At 45.1% G+C, this 27,302-nt stretch overlaps 1 protein-coding gene across 1 annotated transcript in view; it reads left to right on the forward strand.

The window, feature by feature from the left end:
• Positions 1-4,771: 4,771 nt before the first annotated feature.
• CDK2AP1 (cyclin dependent kinase 2 associated protein 1) overlaps positions 4,772-27,302 on the forward strand; it is a 34,957-nt gene continuing 12,426 nt past the window's right edge. The window contains exons 1-2 of the mRNA XM_075854572.1: positions 4,772-5,066; positions 25,590-25,687. Coding sequence (XP_075710687.1) covers positions 4,997-5,066; positions 25,590-25,687 — 168 coding nt within the window. The 5' untranslated portion in view covers positions 4,772-4,996. The remainder of the gene's footprint in view (positions 5,067-25,589; positions 25,688-27,302) is intronic.

Consider the following 27,302-nt stretch of genomic DNA (forward strand, 5'->3'; position numbering starts at 1 on the left):
GAGGAGTGCATGATGCCGATTGGTCAGCGTCATGCACTCCTCTGTACAACGCCCAACTTGGTCGAAAGTAAAAGTACGCCCACTTGGGCATTAAGAAAGCTCATTAGCATAAACCAAAATCGCTCCTAACGTTGTGAAAATAGATCGTTTTTTTAAATAAAAAGTATTACTGTCACCTACATTACAGCGCCCATCTCCTTATGTAGGAGATAGGGCACTTATAATGTGGTGACAGAGCCGCTTTAAAGAGGTTCTGTCACCACATAAGTGGCCTACCTCCTACATAAGGAGATGGGCGCTATAATGTAGGTGACAGCAGTGCTTTTTATTTAGAAAACCAATCTATTTTCACCACGTTAGGAGCGATTTTAGCTTTATGCTAATGACATTCTTAATGCCCAACTGGGCGTGTTTTTACTTTCGACCAAGTGGGCGTTGTACAGAGGAGTGCATGACGCTGACCAATCGGCATCATGCACTCCTCTCCATTCATTGTCAGCACATAGGGATCCTGCTAGATCACTATGTGCTGTCTTATACTGACATATTAAAGATACTGAAGTGTTTAGACAGTGAATAGACATTCCTACCAGACAGGACGGGATATTTATTCACAGTCCCGACACTTCCGTAACGTTTCTGTGGTATTTACAGCAGAGCAAAGCGTAATCTCGTTGTAACCTGTCATTTACAGCGTGATCTTGCGAGATTATGCTTGCTCTGCTGTAAGTACCATAGAAACGTTAGTGAAGTGTCGGGATTGTGAATAGACATCCCGTCCTGGCTGGAAGGAATGTCTAGTCACTGTCTAAACACTTCAGTGACGTTAATGTGTCAGTATGAGACAGCACATAGTGATCTAGCAGGATCCCTATGCGCTGACTAAATGAATGGAGAGAAGTGAATTGACACTGATTGGTCAGCGTCATACACTCCTCTGTACAACGCCCACTTGGTCTAAAGTAAAAACACGCCCAGTTGGGCATTAAGAAACTAAAATCGCTCATAACGTGGTAAAAATAGATCATTTATCTAAATAAAAAGCACTGCTGTCCCCTACATTATAGCGCCGATCTCCTTATATAGGAGATAGGGCACTTATAATGTGGTGACAGAGCCTCTTTAAAAACACCCTATGTATTTAGACACATCCCACTTGACAGAGTTCTAGATTTAAAGAGGCTCTGTCACCAGATTTTGCAACCCCTATCTGCTATTGCAGCAGATCGGCGCTGCAATGTAGATTACAGTAACGTTTTTATTTTTTTTAAACGAGCATTTTTGGCCAAGTTATGACCATTTTTGTATTTATGCAAATGAGGCTTGCAAAAGTCCAACTGGGCGTGTATTATGTGCGTACATCGGGGCGTTTTTACTACTTTTACTAGCTGGGCGTTCTGATGAGAAGTATCATCCACTTCTCTTCAAAACGCCCAGCTTCTGGCAGTGCAGATCTGTGACGTCACTCACTTCCTGCCCCAGGTCCTGCATCGTGTCGGCCACATCGGCACCAGAGGCTACAGTTGATTCTGCAGCAGCATCAGCGTTTGCAGGTAAGTAGCTACATCGACTTACCTGCAAACGCTGATGCTGCTGCAGAATCAACTGTAGCCTCTGGTGCCGATGTGTCCTCGCTCGTCCGACACGATGCAGGACCTGTGAGTGACGTCACAGCGTGATCTCTCGAGAACACGCTGTGTCTGCACTGCCAGAAGCTGGGCGTTCTGAAGAGACGTGGATGATACTTCTCGTCAGAACGGCCAGCTAGTAAAACTAGTAAAAACGCCCCGATGTACGCACATAATACACGCCCACTTGGACTTTTGCAAGCCTCATTTGCATAAATACAAAAATGGTCATAACTTGGCCAAAAATGCTCGTTTTTAAAAAATAAAAACGTTACTGTAATCTACATTGCAGCGACGATCTGCTGCAATAGCAGATAGGGGTTGCAAAATCTGGTGACAGAGCCTCTTTAAGGAACTATTATTGTCAGTTAATCAAGTGGGATTTGAGGGATACAGACACACGTGGTATAGTAGGCTCATTGATGTAGCCTGGCAATATTATACTTTGAGTGTTAGTAATTGTGTGCAAGAAAATGACTGCGCATCACAAGCTCTCCCTTAGTAATCCAGTTAGAGAACGTGCTGTTTAGTGGCTGTGTAGCAACACAGCTGACTCAATGTTTATGTAAGGCTGAATTCACACGACCATGTTACGTCCGTAATGGACGGAACGTATTTCGGCCGCAAGTACCGGACCGAACACAGTGCAGGGAGCCGGGCTCCTAGCATCATAGTGATGTACGATGCTAGGAGTCCCTGCCTCTACATGGAACTACTGTCCCGTACTGAAAACATGATTACAGTACGGGACAGTTGTCCTGCAGCGAGGCAGGGACTCCTAGCGTCGTACATAACTATGATGCTAGGAGCCCGGCTCCCTGCAGTGTGTTCGGTCCGGGACTTGCGACTGAAATACGTTCCGTCCTTTATGGACCGAATATGCTCGTGTGAATCCAGCCTTAGGGTATGTGCACACACACTATTTACGTCCGTAATTGACGGACGTATTTCGGCCGCAAGTCCCGGACCGAACACAGTGCAAGGAGCCGGGCTCCTAGCATCATACTTATGTACGACGCTAGGAGTCCTTGCCTTGCTGCAGGACAACTGTACCGTAGTATAATCATGTTTACAGTACGGGACAGTTGTCCTGCAGCGATGCAGGGACTCCTAGCATCGTACATAAGTATGATGCTAGGAGCCCGGCTCCTTGCACTGTGTTCGGTCCGGGACTTGCGGCCGAAATACGTCCGTCAATTACGGACGTAATTAGTGTGTGTGCACATACCCTTACTGTCAGAGCGGCAGCGATTTTTGTGGTCGAATCGCAAAGTCGCAACACTTGGCTATCTGTTGCGGGTTTTGCATCCCTATTGAATTCAATTAGGAAAACCCACAACAGAAAAGCAACGAAAACACAGAAAAAACTGACATGCTGCAGATTTAAGTTCCGCACCGCAGGTCAATTAAAGTTTTTTTTTCCATAGCGTGGGCCTGAGATTTTCAAAATCTCATCCACTTTGCTGGTTCTGTAAATGCTGCGTGATTTCCACACACAATTCTGTTTGCGGAAATTCTGCAGCGTTTACGCTACGTGGAAACCCGGTCTTAGGTTCCACCACCGTGTAGGTGTGTCGATACAAGAAGGCCCCAGTGTGGAGACTGCTGTATGATCTATAAATGTGAACAACACAGAGGCACCATTGGCATCACTTCGGTCTGAGCACTCACATGTTTCTATGCTTCCGTAATTGAGGCGCCACAATGCCAGCTAGACATTGTTGTGACTCCCAAAAAAGGCAATTAGCCGGGTCACTCAACAAAGAACCCCAACGCTAAATGACCCAATTCTAGCATTTACGTGACCAGCTGACCAAAATCAATATAGGTTACATTTTACGGACAAAACATTTACACAGAATAGGACTAGCTAAAATAATTTACCGTGAGGGTAGTAGGACTGCACAGGTCGGCTGCATCAATACAACACTGAATACAATGATCTTTTTGTATTTAGATCTTATTGTCAGTCACAGATTTATCAATATTCAATTTAGGATGGGTGAAAATAAAAATCCTGGGATTAGCATTGACCTATTTGCTGCGATAGAAGTCAGCAAAGCATGTGAATGCCCCACCATACAGGTTACATAAAGAGAAGATTATGCAGTGATTGCTCTTTGCTGACATCCATCTTCTGCTCTCTTTTATTCTCTTCCAGTCACATTAGCTGCTCTGAGCCCATACGTCACAAAATGGCTGTTAATACTGACAAAATCATTCATCCGAGACATAAACCTAGTTCACACTGTATACAAGGCACCTCAAGCATAAAAGAGCAAGCACTTTACTGGCTCACAATAATGGGCAATTTCCAAACAATGAATGACAATAGACCATGGAAATAAAGATTTACTCATCATATTTTATATATATATCAGCTGCATACAACGATTTTATCGGACTTATCCCTACGAGAACGCGTACAGATGCGGGGTCTTCCAGAGCACCGACTATCGTACTAATAAATATAAAACATGAACAAATATATATATATTTTTTTTTTTTTTTATTCTCTTATCTACAGTTTTATGCAATTTTATTTAAAAATAATTTTTTTAATCTATATTACTACGTAATAATTTTATACCTTTCAGAGCAGAACTTTCCTGCAGTCTCTGTTCACAAGACACAAAATAAATATTAGTAAAATTAGGAAAGTACAGCCATATTATATATCATTGAAATTATCTGTACACGCCGGCGCTTAAAATATTTACGAATATTGGTTTATCGATTTCCCAATATTTACATAAAATGCTATTGGTTAGCTCAAATATTGGTAAAACGACAAAAATATTGGTCAAACTGTATAAATAGGTCTACACGGAAAAATATGTATACACATTTTTAAGAGACAATTGTGAGGTTTGAGGTAAAAAGTAGAAAAAAAAAAAAGTTTTTTTTTCAAAATTTATAGAATGTAAGATATAATGTCACATTCTGTCTTGAAAGAAAAAAAAAAAAAGTTGTGAAAAGTTGAAAAAAAATATCCCCCCCTAGAAGCCTTGAGAAAATGTGTAAGTTTAGTGACAAAAGGCAGGAATTGCCTATAAAACAGCTGACAGGATTATCCCTGTGTGGGTAAAATGTCTGCATTTTTTAAAGAAACGATTAAAAAAACACATCTTTGTATTCATTTTGAGTGTGGAGCCCCCCAGGGTGAGGGTGACTGGGGGTCTGTGCAGGGACATGGTGTCTGGAGTCTTCATTGCATTGTGGGTGTCAGTAAAGTGACGCCATATTTGCCGGTGCCGCCGCTGTAAACAACAAAAAGTGTCTGAGGGAGACAGACAAGAGACGCTTCAGTGGATTTCAGGACATTTTATTTGTTGTTGTGGGTGATTTGCTCTCTCCTCTCGGCAGTCATGTCTCTGGGAATGTCTTACAAGCCCAACCTGAACGCACAGCTCCACGGCAACCACGGCGGGGCTCCGGGTAAGTGAACGTTTAGAGTGGGCAAGTTAGTCAGGGGGAGACTGGGGCTCAGGCCCGGGTGACTGGGGAGGAGGGAGGTGGATGGAGATACCTGGGGAGAGCCCCAGCCTGGAGTTGATGTGCTGGCCGGTGGAATAAGGTCACATCCTGTCACTAGCGTGCTTCCTCACCGGCGGGAGGACAGGCCGGAGATAGCGGGAGTCCCGGAGCGGCTCTGGGGGAGGCTGGCGGGCAGTCCGTGGCCCCGGTGACAGGCGCGGCATACATGGATTAGCAGGAGCCCTTTGATCAAGTCCGTTTCAGCGTCTCCATGATCGGCTCCCCAGGGCTGCTGATTGATCTGAAACAAGCGAGCGTTGCTGAGACCTCTGCTGGCCGCTCTTGGAATTGCAGGGCGCTGCTAAGATTTGGGAGGGGGGAGAAGCAGAGTCAGTCCTGCCCATCACTCCCATTACTAATAGCTGCTTCATCGTTTATTGTGTTTGTATTCCCGGGACTACGTCATGAATATTATTTTCACATTCTGTCATCTGCTTAGTGTACATTTTATTACAGACAAGGCGCCATGTTAATCACTTTAATGAATATGACTTCGTTTCAGCCTGGTTATTTACTGTCATAGTATTATAATGAGGTAGCTGCCATGTAGAGTCGGTAGTACATACTTTTAGGAACTTTTAGAAAATCCATTACTTTTTTGGGGAAGGTCTTTTAGGGGTTTATCCCACCACCAGCGATCAAAGTTTTTGACCAATACTATGGATCTGGTTTATATTTCTTATGGGCAAAAACAGTGAGGGGAGTCTCACACGAGACCAGTGAATATCCATCTTAGGCCCAGTTCACATTAGTTTGGGGCTCTAGATTCAGTGTACATGTTTAAGGCCCAGTTCACATAGCATTTTTTGGTGCTAAGTTTGACGCGAAAACCAAGTCGGAATCAAAATTTGCCCCAAATCTCCCTCCCCTGATTACAATAGGAGGTAGATGCGTGTTTTTTCCCTGGGCCATTTTTGTCTGCGTTCAGGAAAAAACAGGAGCTAACGGAGCAGTTTCTGCCTCTGAATCTCCATTGGAATCAATAGATGGCAGTGTTAGGCTATGTTCACACGCAAAGTCAAAAACGGCTGAAAATGACGGAGCTGTTTTCAAGGGAAAACCACCTCTGATTTCAAGGCGTATTTGAAGCTGAAAATAAAGCTTCTTTCAATTTGAAGCTTCTTTTGAGGCGTTTTTTTTAGGCGTTTTTCATAGTGTCAATGGAAAATCCGCTTCAAGTGACATTCTACGAGTATGTTCACACGCTTGACAAAAACGGCTGTAAAATACGGAGCTGTTGTCAAGGGTAAACCGCCTCTGATTTTCTCATTTAAATGCATCAGGCGTTTTTTGATACATATTTTACGGCCATTTTTGGAGTTGTTTTTCTATTGATCCAATGAAAAACGAGTCCAAAAACGGCTCAAGAAGTGACATGCACTTCTTTTTACAAGGCATTTTTTTTTACGAGCCGTTTTTAAAAACGGCCGCGTAAAAAAAACAAAAAACCTAATGGAACGCCGTTTTCCAATGGAATCAATGGGCAGATGTTTGGAGGCGCTCAGCCTCCGTATTTTTAGCCATATTTTTGGGCGTTTACGGCCCGAAAATAAGCCTTATGAACATACCCTACTTCTTTTTACGAGGCGTTTTTTTCATTCAGCAGCGTAAAAATACACCTCATGTGAACAGCACAGTGTATTTCCCATTGAAATCAATGGGAAACTGTATGCAGGCTTTTTTCAAGTAAATTTTGGCGCGTAAAACGAGGCTTTCCTGCTCCAAAATCAGCCTGAAAATAAGCCATGTGAACATACCCAAAGGGTATGTGCACACAGACTTTTCTGCCAAACAGAAAGAATCTGCCTCAAAAGTATGTGGGCAAAAAACGCAGCGAAAAATGTTCAGAAACGAGCGCTGCAGGTTTTTTATGGCTCCTTTTGATTTCAATGAGAAGTCAGAGGCGGAAGTCGCGACATGCTACTTTTTTTCCCGCGAGTGGCCAAATGCCGACCGGGAAAAAAAACGCATCTGCCTCCTTATTAAAATCAATGGGGGGTGATTTTGGCTGTTTTTTGGCGCTGATTCCGACGCAGTTTCCACGTCAAAATCAGCGACAAAAAACTCAGTGTGAACTGACCCTAACAGTTCTGCCAAACATATGTAACTGTATGCCTATACAGTTGAATATGTTTGCCATTGGCTTCCATTGTAAAATATATATACCGCACAGCATACATTTTGTTTTTTGCCGCCTCCTGTTGTATTGTAAGCTTAGCAGGCTATGTTTTTCAATACAGTTAAAAAAAGTTATAACCACCTATAACGGCCAAAGGGAGGCTCTCTTTGGCATATGTACGACCAATAGAGGTGAGCATGAGAAACGTATATGTCAGGAGCACTTCCCGATGGAGCCAAAACATGATGTGAACAGAGCCTAAAACTGGCTGTATGTAACCTGTGAAAGGGGGTTTAAGATGGTAACCCCCCCCCCCCCAAACTTCTCATGGCCGACAGCCTGCAGCTTTCAGTTGCATCGCTGGGTCTCCTAAGTGACCCAACAATGCAGCACTAGCAGTCAGGGGCGTTGGTAAGATTTGAAACGCTAGGGGAAATAGCCCCAATACATATACCACCCTATAGCTTTGGATAGGATTAGATACAGTGGCTCAGCAGACAGTATCACACATGATAGGATTAGATCTAAGGCCCAGCAGACAGTATCACACATGATAGGATTAGATACAGTGGCTCAGCAGACAGTATCACACGTGATAGGATTAGATATAAGGCCCAGCAGCCAGTATCACACATGATGGGATTAGATACAGTGGGTCACCAGACAGTATCACACATGATCGGATTAGATACAGGGCCCAGCTCGCTGACATTGCGGCTCCAGCGCTGGACCTAGGAAAGGTCAGAATAATAATTGTTTTGCTTATTTATGTGTTATGAATTATTTTTGTGTGTTTGTGTTTTTTTACAAGTTCGGTTGTTGGACTACTTTGGATTCGAGGACTACTTCGATAACAGCGTGTTTGTTTTTTTTCTTAATAAAATGGATAACGAGGGTTATGTGTGGGATTATTTCAATATTTCAAAAATATTTTTTCTGTCTGTATTTTTCTAAACTTTATTACTACCACCTTAGTAATGGCCCCTGGCTGACTGATAACGTCCATTACTAAGGCGAGGCTTAATGTTAGACTTGAAGAGGATAACACTAACCCCCATTATTACCCCGGTACCCACCGCCACCATGGGTATCGGGAAGAGCCGGGTACGATCCAGTACCCGACCATCTGTAGTGATGGCCGGGCAGTGGCGCGGCCACAGGCTGGTATCATTAGGCCGAGAAAGACCAAAAACAGTGGCCCTCCCCACCCTGGTAATGCTAGCCTGCTGCTGCCCCCCCCCCCCCTCATTTTTCATAACCAGCCAGATACAACACAGCAGCAGCAGCCTAGCATTACCAGGGTGGGAAGGGCCACTCTTTGGCCTTTCCCAGCTTAATAATACCAGACTGAGGCCGCCCCAGTGCCCGACCATCACTACAGATGGTCGGGTACTGAATCGTTCCCAGCACCCATGGTCGCGGTTGGTACTGGGGTAATAATTGGGGTTAGGGTATGTGCACACGGTGAGAGGCTTTTACGGCTGAAATGACAGACTGTTTTCAGGAGAAAACAGCTGCCTCGTTTCAGCCGTAAAAGCTCCTCCTCGTATTATGCGAGACGTCTGTGACGCTCGTAAATCTTGAGCTGCTCTTCATTGAGTTCAATGAAGAACGGCTCAAATTACGTTGCAAAGAAGTGTCCTGCACTTCTTTGCCGAGGCAGTCAATTTACGCGTCGTCGTTTGCCAGCTGTCAAACGACGACGCGTAAATTACAGGTCGTCTGCACAGTACGTCGGCAAACCCATTCAAATGAATGGGCAGATGTTTGCCGACGTATTGTAGCCCTATTTTCAGGCGTAAATCGAGGCATAATACGCCTCGTTTATGCCTGAAAATAGGTCGTGTGAACCCAGCCTTAGTGTTTGTCTCTGCATCAGCTAACACTAAGCCCTGCCTTAGTAATGGACGCGGTCAATCAGCCAGCAGCTATCAATAAGGCGATAGTAATAAAGTTAAAAAAAATACAAAGACATAGAAAGAACAGGTTTATTGAAATAAAAAACCCCACTCAACCATTTTATTGATAATAAAAAAAAGCCGTCATCGAAGTAGTCCTCGAATCCAACGTAGTCCATTGACCGCTACCCTTCCGTCTGAGGTTTCCGTCGGGTTGGGCTCCATGCACACGACCGTGCCCGTAATTATGACCCGTCCTATATTTTTCGGCAGGTTTCTACGGCACTGACACCCTCCCGTAGACATACGGGACGGTGACCGTTGGCCATAGAAATAAACGGGCCCGTGATTTTACGGTCGTGTGCATGGGGCCTAACCCCTCAATGGAAAGACAAACTGAAACCTCAGCTTCCGTTTCCTTCACCATTGATCTCTATGGTGACCGAAACGTTGCTAAAGGTTTCCATTTGTCACCGTTGTGACAGGTTTCTGTTGTTTTTGACGGAATCTATAGCGCAGTCGATAGGACATGTTGCTTTCCAGGTGTTCACTACACTGCCGCTGCCGTAATTTACCAAAGCTAAAAATCCCAGCGAAAACACAATCTTTGAATTCTGCCTTACCTATTGTCCCCTGGACTTGCCAAAAAAAAAGGCATAAAAACTTCACCACACTTCACTGTACGAACGTGGCCTAAGAACAACCTCATGTCTTTACGCCATATTAGGGAATATAGACGTCAACTTCCACCCTGACAAAATAAGCCGTTAGTCAGGGCTCATATTAAAGGGGTTGTGTGATGAGACAAACCCTTTAATCCAAATGAGGGTTGAAATCAAATCTGCATGTATTAAAGAGAATGTGTCGCGAACTAAAACATTTTTTTGAAGTAAGTTACTTTTTTTTATTATATTTTTTACATTTTTTTTTGCTGTATTTAGTTTTTTTCTTCCACAAGGTGGAAAGTATTAAAAATTAAATAATACTTTTACATGTTTTCCTATGGTGGCCACCAGAGGGAGCACTTCCCAGAATTACAGCAAGGTGAATCAGGCAGAGCAGCCTGACCTACAGTAGCTGATGTAAATGTGGGAGGAAATCTCACCCCTCCCCCACCCTATTTTTGGCCACCATCCAGGAAAAGGTGCCTTCAAATTGCTAAGCATTGTCCGACTCCCATTTGGAAGTGTTTTTACAATGGCAGCTGGTAGAAGCTATAGGACACACCAAATGGCTGAGGGTATGTGTACCAACAAAATAAAAATCGTCTGAAAATACTGATTTTCAGACTTTTTTTTTAGCAACTCGCGTTTTTCGCTGTGTTTTTTACGGCCGTTTTTCTATAGAGTCAATGAAAAACGGCTCCAAAAATGTCCCAATAAGTGACATTCACTTCTTTTTCGCGGGCGTCTTTTTACGTGTCGTTTTTGGAAAACGAGGCAAAAAAAAGGCCCCGTCAGAACAGAACGCCGAATTTCCCATTGAAATCAAAGGGCAGATGTTTGGAGGCGTTCTGATTCAGTTTTTTCAGGCGTTTTTCGAAGCGTAAATGCCCCAAAATACGCTTGAAAACACTCCGTGTGAACATACCCTAAGGCCTTGTTCACACGAACGTGTTTCACACGGACCTATGTTAGTGAATGGGGCCGTTCAGACATTCCGTGATTTTCACGCAGCGTATGTCCGCTGCGTAAAACTCACGACATGTCCTATACTTGCCCGTTTTTCGCACATCACGCACCCATTGAAGTCAATGGGTGCATGAAAATTGCGCGCAGCACATGGAAGCACTTCCGTGTGTCGCGCGTGATTCGCGCAACAGTAGATAAAGAAATTAAGGAAAAAATAAAACCACTTCCTTCATTTCTTTTTCTAAACATCAAAACCGCGTGTCATAAGGATGGCATATGCGTGAAAATCACGCAGCCAACACTGATGACACACGGAACTGCAACACGCGCAAAACGCACAAGTTCGTGTGAATAAGGCCTAAGAATTATGAAAGTCAAGAGGGAGACCCTGTGGTGAATGACTTTTCAATTGACAGGTTCACACTGCGTATATTAGACGTTTTTTTTTGGCGCATTTTACATGCCAAAAACAGCATCAAAAAACGCTTGATTACGCTTTTCATTTATATAAATGGTTAAGCGCGCTGTTAGTACATACAACTCGCTTTTTTACAATACGATGTAGTCCAATAGGTCCAGCGGAACGTGCAAAACAAAAAAAATAAACCTGTGCTCGCAGCTGATTCTTCAAAACAGCTGATAAGCGGCTATGAAGGATCAGCGGCACCTGTGCATACTCTGCTGTACACACTACGCAGACACAGCTCTGCTGTGCACACACACACACACACACACACTATGCAAACACAGCTCTGCTGCACACACACACACACACACACACACACACACGTCTGCTGCACACACATCTCTGCTGCACACACACACACATACACACACACAGAGCTCTGCTGCATACACACACACACACACAGACACACGTCTGCTGCACACACACATACACACACAGAGCTCTGCTGCATACACACACACACACACACGTCTGCTGCACACACACATCTCTGCTGCACACACACATACACACACACAGAGCTCTGCTGCACGCACACACAGAGCTCTGCTGCACGCACACACACAGAGCTCTGCTGCACGCACACACACAGAGCTCTGCTGCACGCACACACACGCACACACACGCACACACACAGAGCTCTGCTGCACGCACACACACAGAGCTCTGCTGCACGCACACACACAGAGCTCTGCTGCACGCACACACACAGCTCTGCTGCACGCACACACAGAGCTCTGCTGCACGCACACACAGAGCTCTGCTGCACGCACACACACAGAGCTCTGCTGCACGCACACACACAGAGCTCTGCTGCACGCACACACACAGAGCTCTGCTGCACGCACACACACAGAGCTCTGCTGCACGCACACACACAGAGCTCTGCTGCACGCACACACACAGAGCTCTGCTGCACGCACACACACACACAGCTCTGCTTCATGCACACACCGCTCTGCTTCACGCACACACCGCTCTGCTTGACGCACACACCGCTCTGCTGCGGGCGCTCACCGCCCTGCTGCGCGCGCACACCGCTCTGCTGCGCGCGCACACCGCTCTGCTGCACATGCGCACAGCTCTGCTACTGACACACACACACACCCCTTACCTGCAGTGCGGCAGGTCTTCAAAATGGCGCCAGCTTTCCCCCTACAAACCAGCTGCTATGCTGGGTCGCTCTGAAAACATGGCAGCCCCCAGTAAAGTAAGAAAGTGTTAATAAATAAAAACATTGTGTGAGTGAAAAAATAAAGTCAATGTATAATATTTTATTAAATAAAAACACATAAATTAATCATTCATGACACCTTTCCTTTAACATAACATCTCACAATGGAGTAGTTAAAATCTGCTACTAATCTTGAAGAAATAGAAATCGAGCATGCTGTGAACTTTAAACCAGTTTTCTTGGACTTAAACATTGATGGCTGGGGGTCCGAGCCACAACATTGAAGGGACCACAGCACTGAATGAGACGAGCTGCAATAGCAGGCATATCAGCTTGTATGGATGAGCTAATGTGCCTATGTAAGCGATGGAGGGGAGGTGGCGCCCATTCAAGTGCCACAGCCCCTTCACTGTGCTGATTGGCAGGGGTTTCGGAGGCGGTTCCAGCTGTTAGACGCGAACGATAAGTAGTGCCGTGTACGTACAGTTAGGCCCCACTCACACGAGCGTGAATCCCGTCCGTGTGCTGTGTGTTGAAACAACGCACAGCACACGGACTCATTGATTTCAATGGGGCCTTTCACACATGCGTTGTTTTTTCACACAGCGAGAGTCCGCTGCGTGAAACTCACTTCATGTCCTATATTGGTGCGTTATCACGCACCTAAGCGCTCAGTGAAGTCAATGGGTGCCTGTGCGGTGCGTGATTAGCGCATCAATTCAGTTGAAAATAATAATTTTTTTTATTTTTTTTTAACTGTATTTTTATTGAAAATTTTTCAAAATATACACATAACATTAGGACGCATGGGTAAGCCATACAGTCCATTTGACATAGCAGTAAATTCAGACAGACAAAACAAGACACCGGGAAAAAACAAAAAGGGGGGGGAGGGGATAATCAGAGATCAAGCTACGGCCTAGTCCTGAGATATCGGAAGCCAATACTTATCCCATGGATAACACACCACTTTAAACCTGTCTAGCCTGTTATCAGTAGAGGCCGTCATATGCTCCATAGTGCGAATTTCCCTTATTCTAGTTAGTAATTCAATGTGTGAGGGAGGGGCGGTCTGTCTCCATTTCCAAGCTATCAACGTCTTAGCAGCGGTGAGAAAGTGTCGAAAATTCGGGCTCGTGGCTTCTCCAAGGACCTAGGGGGAACATTCAGGAGATAGTGAAGTGTCTAGAGGAATATCCTGCTGTAATACCGCCATCGCCAAATTCCTCACCTCCAACCAATACTGTTGGACCAGTGAGCAACCCCAAAAAATATGGAACAGATCTCCTCTCTGATCTCTACATCGCCAACACTCTGAAGGAATACCCGGATTGAAGCTATGCAGAAAGGCAGGGGTATGGTACCAAAACATAAGGATTTTGTATTGATTTTCTTTATATGCAGTGCAGATGGAAGTTTTAGCTGCTTGTGACCAGATAATCTGCCACAATGAGAGTGGGATAGTTTTATTCAGCAGGGCCTCCCATTTCAACATGTATCTATGCCCAGGCGGGGGGGAGTCATCCGGGGACAACAGTATTGTGTAGATAGCGGATATAAGCCCCTTAGTGGTGGTAGCATACCGACACAGCCTTTCGAAGCTTGTAGGCGTAGTGACTCGCGTGGTTTTGAACGTTTGTTGCATGTAATGTCTGATCTGAAGGTAATGGAAAAATGCGGAAGAGGGGACGTTATGATGTCGTTGAAAATATGAGAACGGGTGAAGTTCTAGTGTGTGGGGGTCAACCATGTCGGCCAAATGGAATACTTCAAGTCCCGTCCACAATCGTACTATTCGGGAGACAGTACCGCCCGGAATAGTGGGAGTGTAGAGTACCGAGGTCAAGGGTGGGCAACCCGACGCCAAATGAAAGCGTTTTTTACAGTTTTCCCACACCTCCCTCTGGAATCTCATGGGGCCCAGCAAAAGTGAAGACGGTATTGCCAGCGGATCGCCCCATAACAAGGAGTTTGGGTGAACTGGAGCCATCCATAGCTTCTCTATTTCAGTCCACTTGTTGTATGCCCTTAAGGACACCCAGCAGGGTATGCGGCGGAGATGGGTCGCCCAGTATGATTTTACCACATCAGGAACTGATAACCCTCCCGCAGATCGTCCAGACAATAAAACTGATTTCGGGATTCGATGTCTGCCGGAGTGCCATATGAACCTGAGGATGGAAGACTGCAAAGCCCGCAGTTCCCTCATAGGTACTGCCACTGGCAGGGTCTCAAAGAAATATAATAATTTAGGTAACAAGGTCATTTTGACCGCCGCTATGCGCCCAAAAAATTACATGGGAAGAGGATCCCACTTGGCCATCAGTCGACGTAGATCCCCAAACAGAGGGGAAATTAGCCTTGTAGGCCGATGCATAAGAGGGAGTGAGTTGAACCCCCAGGTAAGTCAAGGAGGTTTCCTTCCAGTTGTAGGTGTAGTTTTGTTTGAGGAGCATGAGTTCCCTTTGTGGGACGTTAAGATGGAGCGCTTCCGTTTTAGATGTATTTGTTTTATACCATGAGAGCCGCCCATATTTACGGAGAAATGTAAAAAATATAGTAAGGATGCACTCCTAGTCGTTGGTGCTATTACTAGGTTCAGGTTGTACCCCAATTGTAGAGATAAAGAAACCTATAAGCACTCCAAATGATTGTGTAGATTCCCAAGAAGAATTATTTAATTTTTATTTTTATTATTTGTTCATTCCATAAGGTTCAGTAATATGTACAGAACAGAGGAAAATAAATGCAAGCGATAGGTATTAGACGTTTCGGCCCAACCAAGGCCTTTCTCACATTCGCTGCAACTAGAAACAAAAGTACAAAATAACATATAACAATTTGTATTGGACTGAGAAAGAAAAAATAAAAATAATATGCATATAAATTCAAGTATTTAGATACATTTAAATACAAAATAATATAGATAAAACCGTACATTAGAACAATTTAATGATATATATGGTATTCTATATAAGTAGTAAGGTATATACCATTTACATCTGACCATTACAATGATAATACAGCATGATAGAGAGTCATCTCATGAAGTAGAGTATATAGATGCAAACAAGGGGGAAAAAGGGCCTACAAAAGATAATAATAAAAAAATTACATGGGAAGAGGATCCCACTTGGCCATCAGTCGACGTAGATCCCCAAACAGAGAGGGGAAATTAGCCTTGTAGGCCGATGCATAAGAGGGAGTGAGTTGAACCCCCAGGTAAGTCAAGGAGGTTTCCTTCCAGTTGTAGGTGTAGTTTTGTTTGAGGAGCATGAGTTCCCTTTGTGGGACGTTAAGAGGGAGCGCTTCCATTTTAGATGTATTCGTTTTATACCCTGAGAGCCGCCCATATTTACGGAGAGCCGTAGTAAGGGTAGGGAGGGAGATATGGGGTTTGGTAATAGTCAGAAGGACGTCATTCGCAAACAGGGAGACCTTAAACTCTTTATCTTGTATCTTAACCCCCGCTATATCGACGGATTTCCGTATTTGAGCTGCTAGGGGTTCGATGCAAAGCACAAACAGGAGAGGGGACAGTGGGCACCCCTGACGCGTACCATTCCAGATTTGAAACGGGGGAGAGGTGGAGTGTGGGAGTTTAATTGCCGCCGTTGGGGTGGAGTAGAGACCACGCAGCGCCGTCAAGAAAGGACCCGATATCCCAAATGATTTTAGAGTCTCGAACATAAATGGCCATCCCAAGCGATCAAACGCCTTCTCTGCATCTAGGCTAAGAAGGATCGCTGACTCCTTTTGCTTATGAGCCTATAAGGTGTGGGGTACAATTAACACAACCATGTAACAGAAAAAGGAATAACAATCTTTATTGAAAAAGTCACAGGATTAAAAGATGAGTCATGCACAGCATGAAAGTAAAACGTTCATCTGATGCCAGAGATACAAGTGCACCATGGGTGAGTAGACACATATGTATATAGTAATAACAGCTATGTTAAACAAATAGACCATGCAAGTTGATTGGAAGTCAATCCAAGGAAACAGAGATTGTACAACACAGGTGAGAAATGGATATCACATTTAAGATAATGATGCAAATATATTGATGAAGTCTCTGTATCAATACAAGTTGGAAAATTTAACCACCAATACTACTCTAAGTGAGTCAGGTCTATGAAAAAAACAGCAAAGAGAAATGAATGTAACAAGGTCACATACCCATGGTGATGTCTCAGGCCCCCGGACGAAGGCATCCCGCCGAAACGCGCGTCGGGTCTGACGATCTCTCCTGCCTGAGACATCACCATGGGTATGTGACCTTGTTACATTCATTTCTCTTTGCTGTTTTTTTCATAGACCTGACTCACTTAGAGTAGTATTGGTGGTTAAATTTTCCAACTTGTATTGATACAGAGACTTCATCAATATATTTGCATCATTATCTTAAATGTGATATCCATTTCTCACCTGTGTTGTACAATCTCTGTTTCCTTGGATTGACTTCCAATCAACTTGCATGGTCTATTTGTTTAACATAGCTGTTATTACTATATACATATGTGTCTACTCACCCATGGTGCACTTGTATCTCTGGCATCAGATGAACGTTTTACTTTCATGCTGTGCATGACTCATCTTTTAATCCTGTGACTTTTTCAATAAAGATTGTTATTCCTTTTTCTGTTACATGGTTGTGTTAATTGTACCCCACACCTTATAGGCTCATATCAGATGTTGAGGGTCAGTGCACCAAGATATACTTGGTTTTACATAGGATCTCGTTTTTCATTCAATTTATGTATTTACATTTACATTGACGAGATTGCTTCCTGTTTGTACCAATAGGTTGTTGCTCCTTTTGCTTATGTAGGGCGTCAATGAGATCAAGGGTCCTTCGTGTATTATCTCCCCCTTGTCTAAGAGGCACAAAGCCTACTTGATCTTTATGGATCAAAGATGGGAGCCAAACATTGAGTCTATTTGCGAGAAGGCGAGTGAAAATTTTGAGATCAGAGTTCAAAAGAGCTATGGGTCTGTAATTGGAGCAATCTGCGTGGTCCTTACCCGGTTTAGGGATCAACGTAATGTGGGAGTGCAGAAACGTTTGAGGGATGGGAGAACCCTGCAAGAAGTCGTTAAACAACGAAGCCATCTTTGGAGCCAGGATCTCCGCAAATGTTTTATAATTGTAATGGCAGGAAGGAGGTAAAGGGAAAGTGAGCCCTAATCTACCCACCGCCCTGTCCCTGCCTACTTGCAACGACCCGCCCTAGGTGACGGGGTACAACTGGGCGGCGGTCCCTACGCTGTCTAAGTGCACGGGAGAACAAACAGGGAACATGCAAGGGAAGGGGCAGTAGCCCACGGAACGCCGCGAGGAAACAGAGCGGTGAATGAATAGTCAGGACCAGGATGAAGTGGAGTTACCAACGTGAGCACGGATAAGGTTCAGGCTGTGGCGGAATGGGTCCAACCTGCCTCCCTGAAGGCGTTACAGTGTTTTTTAGGGTTCGCCAACTATTACAGGAGATTTATTGCCAACTTCTCGGTCGTCGCTAAGCCTCTTACGGACCTTACTCGCAAGGGTGCTGATGTCCTCCATTGGCCCCCTGAGGCCGTCCAGGCCTTTGAGACCCTCAAGAAGTGCTTTATCTCGGCCCCCGTGCTGATTCAGCCCAACCAAGAGGAGCCATTTATTGTGGAGGTTGACGCATCCGAGGTGGGAGTGGGGGCCGTCTTGTCCCAGGGTACCAGCTCCCTCACCCATCTCCGCCCCTGTGCTTACTTCTCTAGGAAGTTTTCGCCCACGGAGAGTAACTATGATATTGGCAACCGTGAACTTCTAGCCATTAAATGGGCTTTTGAAGAGTGGCGGCACTTCCTGGAGGGGGCCAGACACCAGGTAACGGTCCTTACGGATCACAAGAATCTGGTTTTCCTAGAATCGGCCCGGAGGCTTAATCCTAGACAAGCTCGGTGGGCACTATTCTTTACCAGATTTAATTTCTTGGTTACCTATAGGGCTGGGTCCAAGAATATTAAGGCTGATGCTCTGTCACGTAGTTTCATGGCCAATCCTCCTTCCGAGAAGGATCCTGCTTGTATTTTACCCCCTGGTATAATCGTTTCTGCCACGGATTCTGATTTAGCTTCTGATATTGCGGCTGATCAGGGTTCAACTCCCGGGAACTTCCCTGGGGACAAACTGTTTGTTCCCCTGCAATACCGGCTAAGGGTACTCAGGGAAAACCATGACTCCGCTCTATCTGGTCATCCTGGCATCTTGGGCACCAAACACCTCATTACCAGAAACTATTGGTGGCCTGGGTTGCCTAAAGATGTTAGGGCTTACGTCGCCGATTGTGAGGTTTGCGCTAGGTCCAAAACCCCTAGGTCCCGACCTGCGGGCCTACTACGTTCCTTGCCCATTCCCCAGAGACCTTGGACCCATATCTCCATGGATTTTATCACCGATTTACCCCCATCTCAGGGCAAGTCGGTGGTGTGGGTGGTAGTAGACCGCTTCAGCAAGATGTGCCACTTTGTGCCCCTTAAGAAGCTACCTAACGCCAAGACGTTAGCTTCTTTGTTTGTGAAACACATCCTGCGTCTCCATGGGGCCCCAGTCAATATCGTTTCTGACAGAGGGGTACAATTTGTTTCCTTATTTTGGAGAGCTTTTTGTAAAAAGTTGGAGATTGATCTGTCCTTCTCCTCCGCCTTCCATCCCGAAACTAATGGCCAAACGGAAAGGACTAACCAATCCCTGGAACAATATTTAAGGTGTTTCATCTCTGACTGTCAATTCGATTGGGTTTCATTCCTTCCCCTTGCTGAATTTTCCCTGAATAACCGGGTCAGTAACTCGTCAGGGGTCTCCCCGTTTTTCTGTAATTTCGGGTTTAACCTTGTGGGTGGAACTAGAAAGGGAGGTGATCACTGAAAAAATTACTTTTGGTGTAATCTATAGACCCCCCAATATAACTGAGGAGATGGAAGGTCAGATATATAAACAGATGGAGCGGGCTGCACAGGCGGGTACTGTAGTGATAATGGGAGATTTTAATTTCCGGGATATTAATTGGTGTCATGGTTCGGCTTCAACTGCAAAGGGGAGACATTTCCTCAACCTGTTGCAGGAAAATTTTATGGGCCAGTTTGTGGAAGACCCGACTAGAGGTGAAGCTCTGTTGGATCTGGTCATTTCTAATAATGCAGATCTTGTTGGGAATGTCAATGTTCGTGAAAACCTCGGTAACAGTGATCATAATATAGTTACATTTTACCTATACTGTAAAAAACAAACGCAGGCTGGGAGGGCAAAAACATTTAATTTTAAGAAAGCCAATTTCCCCAGGATGAGGGCTGCAATTCAGGATATAGACTGGGAAGAACTAATGTCAAATAATGGAACAAATGATAAATGGGAGATTTTCAAATCTACTTTGAGTTATTATAGTGCAAAATTTATTCCTACAGGTAATAAGTATAAACGACTCAAATTAAACCCCACATGGCTTACACCTTCTGTGAAAGGGGCAATACATGACAAAAAAAGGGCATTTAAAAAATACAAATCTGAGGGTACAGCTGTAGCCTTTGTAAAATATAAAGAGCTTAATAAAATCTGTAAAAATGTAATAAAATTAGCAAAAATACAAAATGAAAGGCAGGTGGCCAAGGATAGTAAAACAAATCCTAAAAAATTCTTCAAGCATATAAATGCAAAAAAGCCAAGGTCTGAACATGTAGGACCCCTAGATAATGGTAATGGGGAGTTGATCACAGGGGATCAAGAGAAGGCAGAGTTACTAAATGGGTTCTTTAGCTCTGTATATACAACAGAAGAAAGAGCAGCTGATGTAGCCGGTGCCAGTGCTGTTAATATATCAGTTGATATACTGAATTGGATGAATGTAGAGATGGTCCAAGCTAAATTAAATAAAATAAATGTGCACAAGGCTCCGGGACCAGATGGGTTACACCCTAGAATTCTTAAAGAGCTTAGTTCAGTTATTTCTGTCCCCCTTTTCATAATATTCAGAGAATCTCTAGTGACTGGTATAGTGCCAAGGGACTGGCGCAGGGCAAATGTGGTGCCTATTTTCAAAAAGGGCTCTAGGTCTTCCCCGGGTAATTATAGACCAGTAAGCTTAACATCCATCGTGGGGAAAATGTTTGAGGGGCTATTGAGGGACTATATACAGGATTATGTGACAATAAATAGCATTATAAGTGACAGCCAGCACGGTTTTACTAAGGACAGAAGTTGTCAAACTAACCTAATCTGTTTTTATGAAGAGGTGAGCAGAAGTCTAGACAGAGGGGCCGCTGTGGATTTAGTGTTTTTAGACTTTGCAAAGGCATTTGACACTGTCCCCCATAGACGCCTAATGGGTAAATTAAGGACTATAGGTTTAGAAAATATAGTTTGTAATTGGATTGAGAATTGGCTCAAGGACCGTATCCAGAGGGTTGTGGTCAATGATTCCTTCTCTGAATGGTCCCCGGTTATAAGTGGTGTACCCCAGGGTTCAGTGCTGGGACCACTATTATTCAACTTATTTATTAATGATATAGAGGAAGGGATTAATAGCACTATTTCTATTTTTGCAGATGACACCAAGCTATGTAATATAGTTCAGACTATGGAAGATGTTCATGAATTACAGGCAGATTTAAACAAACTAAGTGTTTGGGCGTCCACTTGGCAAATGAAGTTTAATGTAGATAAATGTAAAGTTATGCATCTTGGTACCAACAACCTGCATGCATCATATGTCCTAGGGGGCGCTACACTGGCGGATTCACTTGTTGAGAAGGATCTGGGTGTACTTGTAAATCATAAACTCAATAACAGCATGCAGTGTCAATCAGCTGCTTCAAAGGCCAGCAGGATATTGTCGTGTATTAAAAGAGGCATGGACTCGCGGGACAGGGATGTAATAATGCCACTTTACAAAGCATTAGTGAGGCCTCATCTAGAATATGCAGTTCAGTTCTGGGCTCCAGTTCATAGAAAGGATGCCCTGGAGTTGGAAAAAATACAAAGAAGAGCAACGAAGCTAATAAGGGGCATGGAGAATTTAAGTTATGAGGAAAGATTGAAAGAATTAAACCTATTTAGCCTTGAAAAAAGAAGACTAAGGGGGGACATGATTAACTTATATAAATATATTAATGGCACATACAAAAAATATGGTGAAATCCTGTTCCTTGTAAAACCCCCTCAAAAAACAAGGGGGCACTCCCTCCGTCTGGAGAAAAAAAGGTTCAAGCTGCAGAGGCGACAAGGCTTCTTTACAGTGAGAACTGTGAATTTATGGAATAGCCTACCGCAGGAGCTGGTCACAGCAGGGACAGTAGATGGCTTTAAAAAAGGGTTAGATAATTTCCTAGAACAAAAAAATATTAGCTCCTATGTGTAGAAATTTTTCCTTCCCTTTTCCCTTCCCTTGGTTGAACTTGATGGACATGTGTCTTTTTTCAGCCGTACTAACTATGTAACTATGTAACTATGTAACTATGTAACCCAAGGTTCTCCTCTGTTTCCCCTGGTTGTTCCAATAATCCTGAGGTAGAGGATGCTCATCGGGAACTGTGCACAGTCTGGGCCCAGGTTCAGAAGAACCTAGAGGCGTCCCAGAGCGCACAAAAGATTCAGGCTGATAGTAGACGTTCTGCTAACCCCCGGTTTGTCGTCGGGGATTTGGTCTGGTTGTCGTCCAGGAACTTGCGCCTTAAGGTCCCGTCCAGGAAGTTTGCTCCCCGATTTATTGGACCTTATAAGATCATTGAAGTCCTCAACCCTGTATTCTTCCGTCTGGAGCTGCCCCCATCCTTTCGCATACATGACGTCTTCCATGCCTCCCTCCTCAAACGCTGCTCCCCGTCCTGGTCCCCCTCGAGGAAACCTCCTGTTCCAGTTCTCACCCCTGAGGGGGTGGAATTCGAGGTGGCCAAGATTATGGACAGTAGGATGGTCCAGGGCTCCCTCCAGTACCTGGTCCATTGGAGAGGATACGGGCCGGAGGAGAGGACTTGTGTACCTGCCCGTGATGTTCACGCTGGGGTATTGATCAGGAGGTTCCACCTTCTCTTCCCTACTAAACCGGGTCCTCTTAGTAAGGGTCCGGTGGCCCCTCATAAAAGGGGGAGTACTGTTAGGGATCTGCCAGGTACTACGTCTAGGTATACTCCTGGGATTAATCAATCCACACCTGAGGCCAGACCTGTTAGACTGACACCGTCTCCCACCAACCAGGGTGGCAGGCTCAGGAGTGAGAGAGCCTATCGCGGCCTGGTCAGTCGGAGTTAGCTCCGCCCCCTGTCCTTTATTACCTGCCGTGTTCTCTTCCTCAGTGCTTGTAATTCTTCTGGATTCCTGGCCCCACTGCTGCTTGCTCCAGCCTGCTTCTGCCGTGCTTCTGCCTTGCTGCAGTTCCGCTTAACCTGCCTCGCTTTGCCCCTGGCTTGCTTCCTTCTCCGTGCTCACGTTGGTATACTCCACTTCATCCTGGTCCTGACTATTCATTCACCGCTCCGTTTCCTCGCGGCGTTCCGTGGGCTACTGCCCCTTCCCTTGCGTGTTCCCTGTTTGTTCTCCCGTGCACTTAGACAGCGTGGGGACCGCCGCCCAGTTGTACCCCGTCGCCTAGGGCGGGTCGTTGCAAGTAGGCAGGGACAGGGCGGTGGGTAGATTAGGGCTCACTTTCCCTTCACCTCCTTCCTGCCATTACATAGGGCTTGTAATTATGTAATGGCAGGAAGGAGGTGAAGGGAAAGTGAGCCCTAATCTACCCACCGCTCCTCAACTTTCAGTCTAGGGAGAGCACAGGAGGAAAGATAGGCTTGAAGGGTTTCCTGCCGACGGACTGGGTCAGGAGGTAAGGTAGTCGGTAAATGATATAGGGATTTATAATAATCGTGGAAGAGTGTGGCTATCGTGTCTGGGTGATGTTGGAGGATGCCCCCGTTATCTCTAATCGCCTGTGGGGTACGAGCAGTCGACTGGTCCCGCAATAGCCTGGCCAGGAGCGAGTGTGCCTTATTGCCTTTATCATAATATTTCCTTTTCGTATATAGGAGTGATTTTTCTATCCCCTTCATGGCTAAATCCTTAAGTTGTGCCCTAGCCTCTATTAATTTCCGTAATGTCGACACCGCCGGTTTAGTCCCCATTTCCCTTTCCCGCTTAGCAATTGTCTGAAGGAGAGCCACCCGCTTGGCCCTAGCGTCTCTTTTCAGTCTAGAACCCATAACGATGCATTGCCCCCTCATCACCGCCTTATGCGCCTCCCAGAGAATGGATATAGAAGGAACCGAACCCTCATTAAGTGCATAAAATTCACGCATGTGTCCGGCCAGGCCATCCCTAAGAGCAGGAGACTTAATCAAAGTTTCGTTTAGGCGCCAATGACATACTCTCGTGGATGGTTTCCCTATTTGCAAAGTCACCGAGACTGGCGCATGATCTGACCAGGAGATGGGATCTATAACCGCCATTTGAAGCAGACGGAGGGCAGGAACATTACCAAAGAAGTAATCTAAGCGCGTGTGAGTGCTATGCGTATGGGAAAAGAAAGTATAGGACCTATCGCCCGGATGATCCACCCGCCACAGGTCATAGAGGTGGTGTTCCCTAATCAGTTGCCTGAAGCGAGTAGAAAGTCCTGCAAGGGTAGGGGACGGAGTCTCGTGTGTAAGAGAGACCCTGTCCATAGTCGTGGAGAACGGGATATTAAAATCTCCCCCCATCAGCCATGCCCCGGTAGGAAGCTTTTGGAGCTTGGAGAGGAGTCTGCGTAGGAATGGAATCTGTGCAGTATTAGGGGAGTAGATGTTACATAAAACAATGGGTTGGCCCAACAGAGTCCCCTCTAAGATAACATACCTGCCCCTCGGATCTAAATGTGAGGTGTGAACCTGGATGGGACAGGCTGCGGCTATCAAAATGGCCACCCCCTCCCTCTTACGACCTGACGAAGCGGAGTACACAGCAGGATATGCCCCTCGAGCAAATTGGAAAGATCAGGAGGAATCTAAGTGCGTTTCTTGCAGAAAAGCGACCTCAGCTCCAAGCGAAAATAATAATTTAAAAAAAGGATGTGCTTTGCCAGTGTGTGAATAACGCATGCCCCTTGCAAAGCACACTGATGCATAACGCAACACACACGGAACCGATTCACGAGCGTGAATTAGATACGCTCGTGTGAATGAGGCCTTACACAACTTTTCATCTAGATTCTATATGGCAACTGTGAAATACTGTTCAATAGTGGACATAAACTTTAAGTGTATCCAGCCTCTGTTCATTGAGTTCATTACAGTTTGTAAAAGATTTATTTTTGTTTCCTTAAAGTGGTTTTTCCATCAGGACAAACCGGTTTTAAATTCACTATTACAGCATAAAAACACCTAAATCTATTAGTTAGAGCAGAGAGCCGCTGACGGTTTCAGAACTCGGAACCCGAACCATCATTGAACAGCTAACCGCCAATGAGGGGACTTTCTATTGAGAATGGGACAACCGCTATAATTCCTCAATGGCCATCAGTATTTTGATGCTAAAAGGGGTATTCCCATCTGACAATGTTATGGCATATTGCTAATATTATATTCGGAATGGATCTGACCTCTAAGACCACCACTGATCATAAGAACGAAGGGACCTAGGTGCTTCAGGCCTATTCCCTGCTTAGCGGCGCTCCCGGCCATCACTTTTGTAGTTCCCTGCACAGTGGGTGGCTGGGAGCATTTCTGTAGAGGGAAATACTTTGAAGGAGTAGCAGGGGTTAAATTATAGAGCACTGCTGCGCCTTCATTCTGAGGATTGTGGGGGTCCCGGCAGATAGACCCCCACCGATAAGAAAATGATTAGCTCTTGCGAGCAGGGTCCTCACTCCTCAGGTTTGAATTGTAAATGAACTTTGTCACTATGTAATGTCTGATATTGTTTGTTTCATGTCCCCTCTAAATTGTAAAGTGCTACGTAATATGTTGGCACTATATAAATAAAGATTATTATTAGTAATATGCAATCACATTGCATTGTCAGAAAAGCCTTTGAAGGAGCAGACAGAGTTTTTTTTCTCCCCTAAGTCTTCTGAATCATTCAAATTGTTATGTGTATGCTCAAATTGACTCACCATGCACTGTATATTTTTCTGCAGCTGTAAGTGCACATTCTCCTTCTACTAGTATGGCATCATCTGCGCAATACAGACAGCTGGTGAACGATTATGGACCTCCATCTCTAGGATACACACAGGTAAAATCAAAACTGGCGTATTAACTATTTGAATCCATATTACACCTATTTCTATGGTGGGGAAAAGCAACCACCAGACCCTTTAGGCACCACTTATCTCAGGGGAAACAATAGGATTGTGCGGGATGAAATCCAAAATCCTAAATCACTCTTTTCCTAAAGGCAGGCACCAGGGACATTCTGCAGGGCATCATAGGCATGAGATTGTGAATAGGCTGTTTATGGTGGTTGTGTGGGAGAGGTACATCATATGTATGAACGGCTCAAGACAAAAATCATTCACATCAGCGCCTGACCCCACCTGGGTCCGGAACCTACACAACAATGCTAACTACTAAGCTACTATGCTGTGTCTCTTTTCCTATGTAAGCCGGTTATGCTCAGGGCCTCTTCCTTCTATATCCGAGTCCTATTGATGCAGCAGTAAAAGGGCTACCAATTAGTAACACCTGACTTATCAAAAATGCCTAGTCCCTGCTCTCTCGTCCTTCAGGTTAGACTGCCTTAAAAGGGCTTATCCGGGTTGTTAATTTTTTTTTAGTAATGGCTCCAAATGTCCTGAATTAAAAAAACAGCTAGTACTCGCCTTTCCTTTTCCCTGACGATCCAGCGCTGAGGCTCCGGCGGCCCTCCCGGTGATTGTTTACAAGCGGGCAGCATGTGACCACTTCAGCCAATCCGAGGGCTCAGCGGTCATGTGTTGTATTCCTGGCATCATTACAACACATGACCGCTGAGCCCACTGATTGGCTGTAATATGGTTACATGAGGGGGGGCTGCCGGAGCGACAGCGCTGGATCGACGGGGAAAAAGATAGGCAAGTTGTAAAGGATCTGCCAGGTCCAGCTTCGGGGTTAACTTCCAGAGGTAATCAGTCTTCACCTGAGTCTATCTCTCTGAGACTGACTCCAGCTTCCACCACTCAGGCTGGCAGGCTTAGGAGTGGGAGAGCCTATCGCAGCCTGGCCAGACTCAGCTAGCTCCCGCCCTCTGTCTATTTATACCTGCCTTTCCTGTTCCTCCTTGCTTGTGATTCTTTCCGTGTGGTTTCCTGGCCCAGCTACAGCTAACAATTTGATCCTGCTCCATTCTGACCCTGGCTTTCTGACTACTCTTCTGCTCAGCGTTTGGTACCTCGTGCTCTCCTGGTTTTGACTTGGCTCGTTCACCACTCTGTTGCTCACGGTGTTGCTGTGGGCAACTGCCCCTTTCCCTTTGCTTTATATTCCCTTGTATGTTTGTCTCGTGCACTTACTGAGCGTAGGGACCGCCGCCCAGTTGTACCCCGTCGCCTAGGGCGGGTCGTTGCAAGTAGGCAGGGACAGAGTGGCGGGTAGATTAGCGCTCACTTGTCCGTTTCCCTACCCCTATCATTACACAAGTACTGTTTTTTTGTTTTTTTATTTCAGGACATTTGCATCCATTAGCTAAACATTTTAACAATGCAGGTTAACCCCTTTAAAATGGTTAAGAAATGTATTCTGCACACCTTTATTGTATTCAACAAAGATTTTTATTTCTTAAAGAGGCTCTGTCACCAGATTTTGCAACCCCTATCTGCTATTGCAGCAGATAGGCGCTGCAATGTAGATTACAGTAACGTTTTTATTTTAAA

Source organism: Rhinoderma darwinii, chromosome 1, assembly GCF_050947455.1.
Source record: "Rhinoderma darwinii isolate aRhiDar2 chromosome 1, aRhiDar2.hap1, whole genome shotgun sequence".
Lineage (NCBI taxonomy): Eukaryota > Metazoa > Chordata > Amphibia > Anura > Rhinodermatidae > Rhinoderma > Rhinoderma darwinii.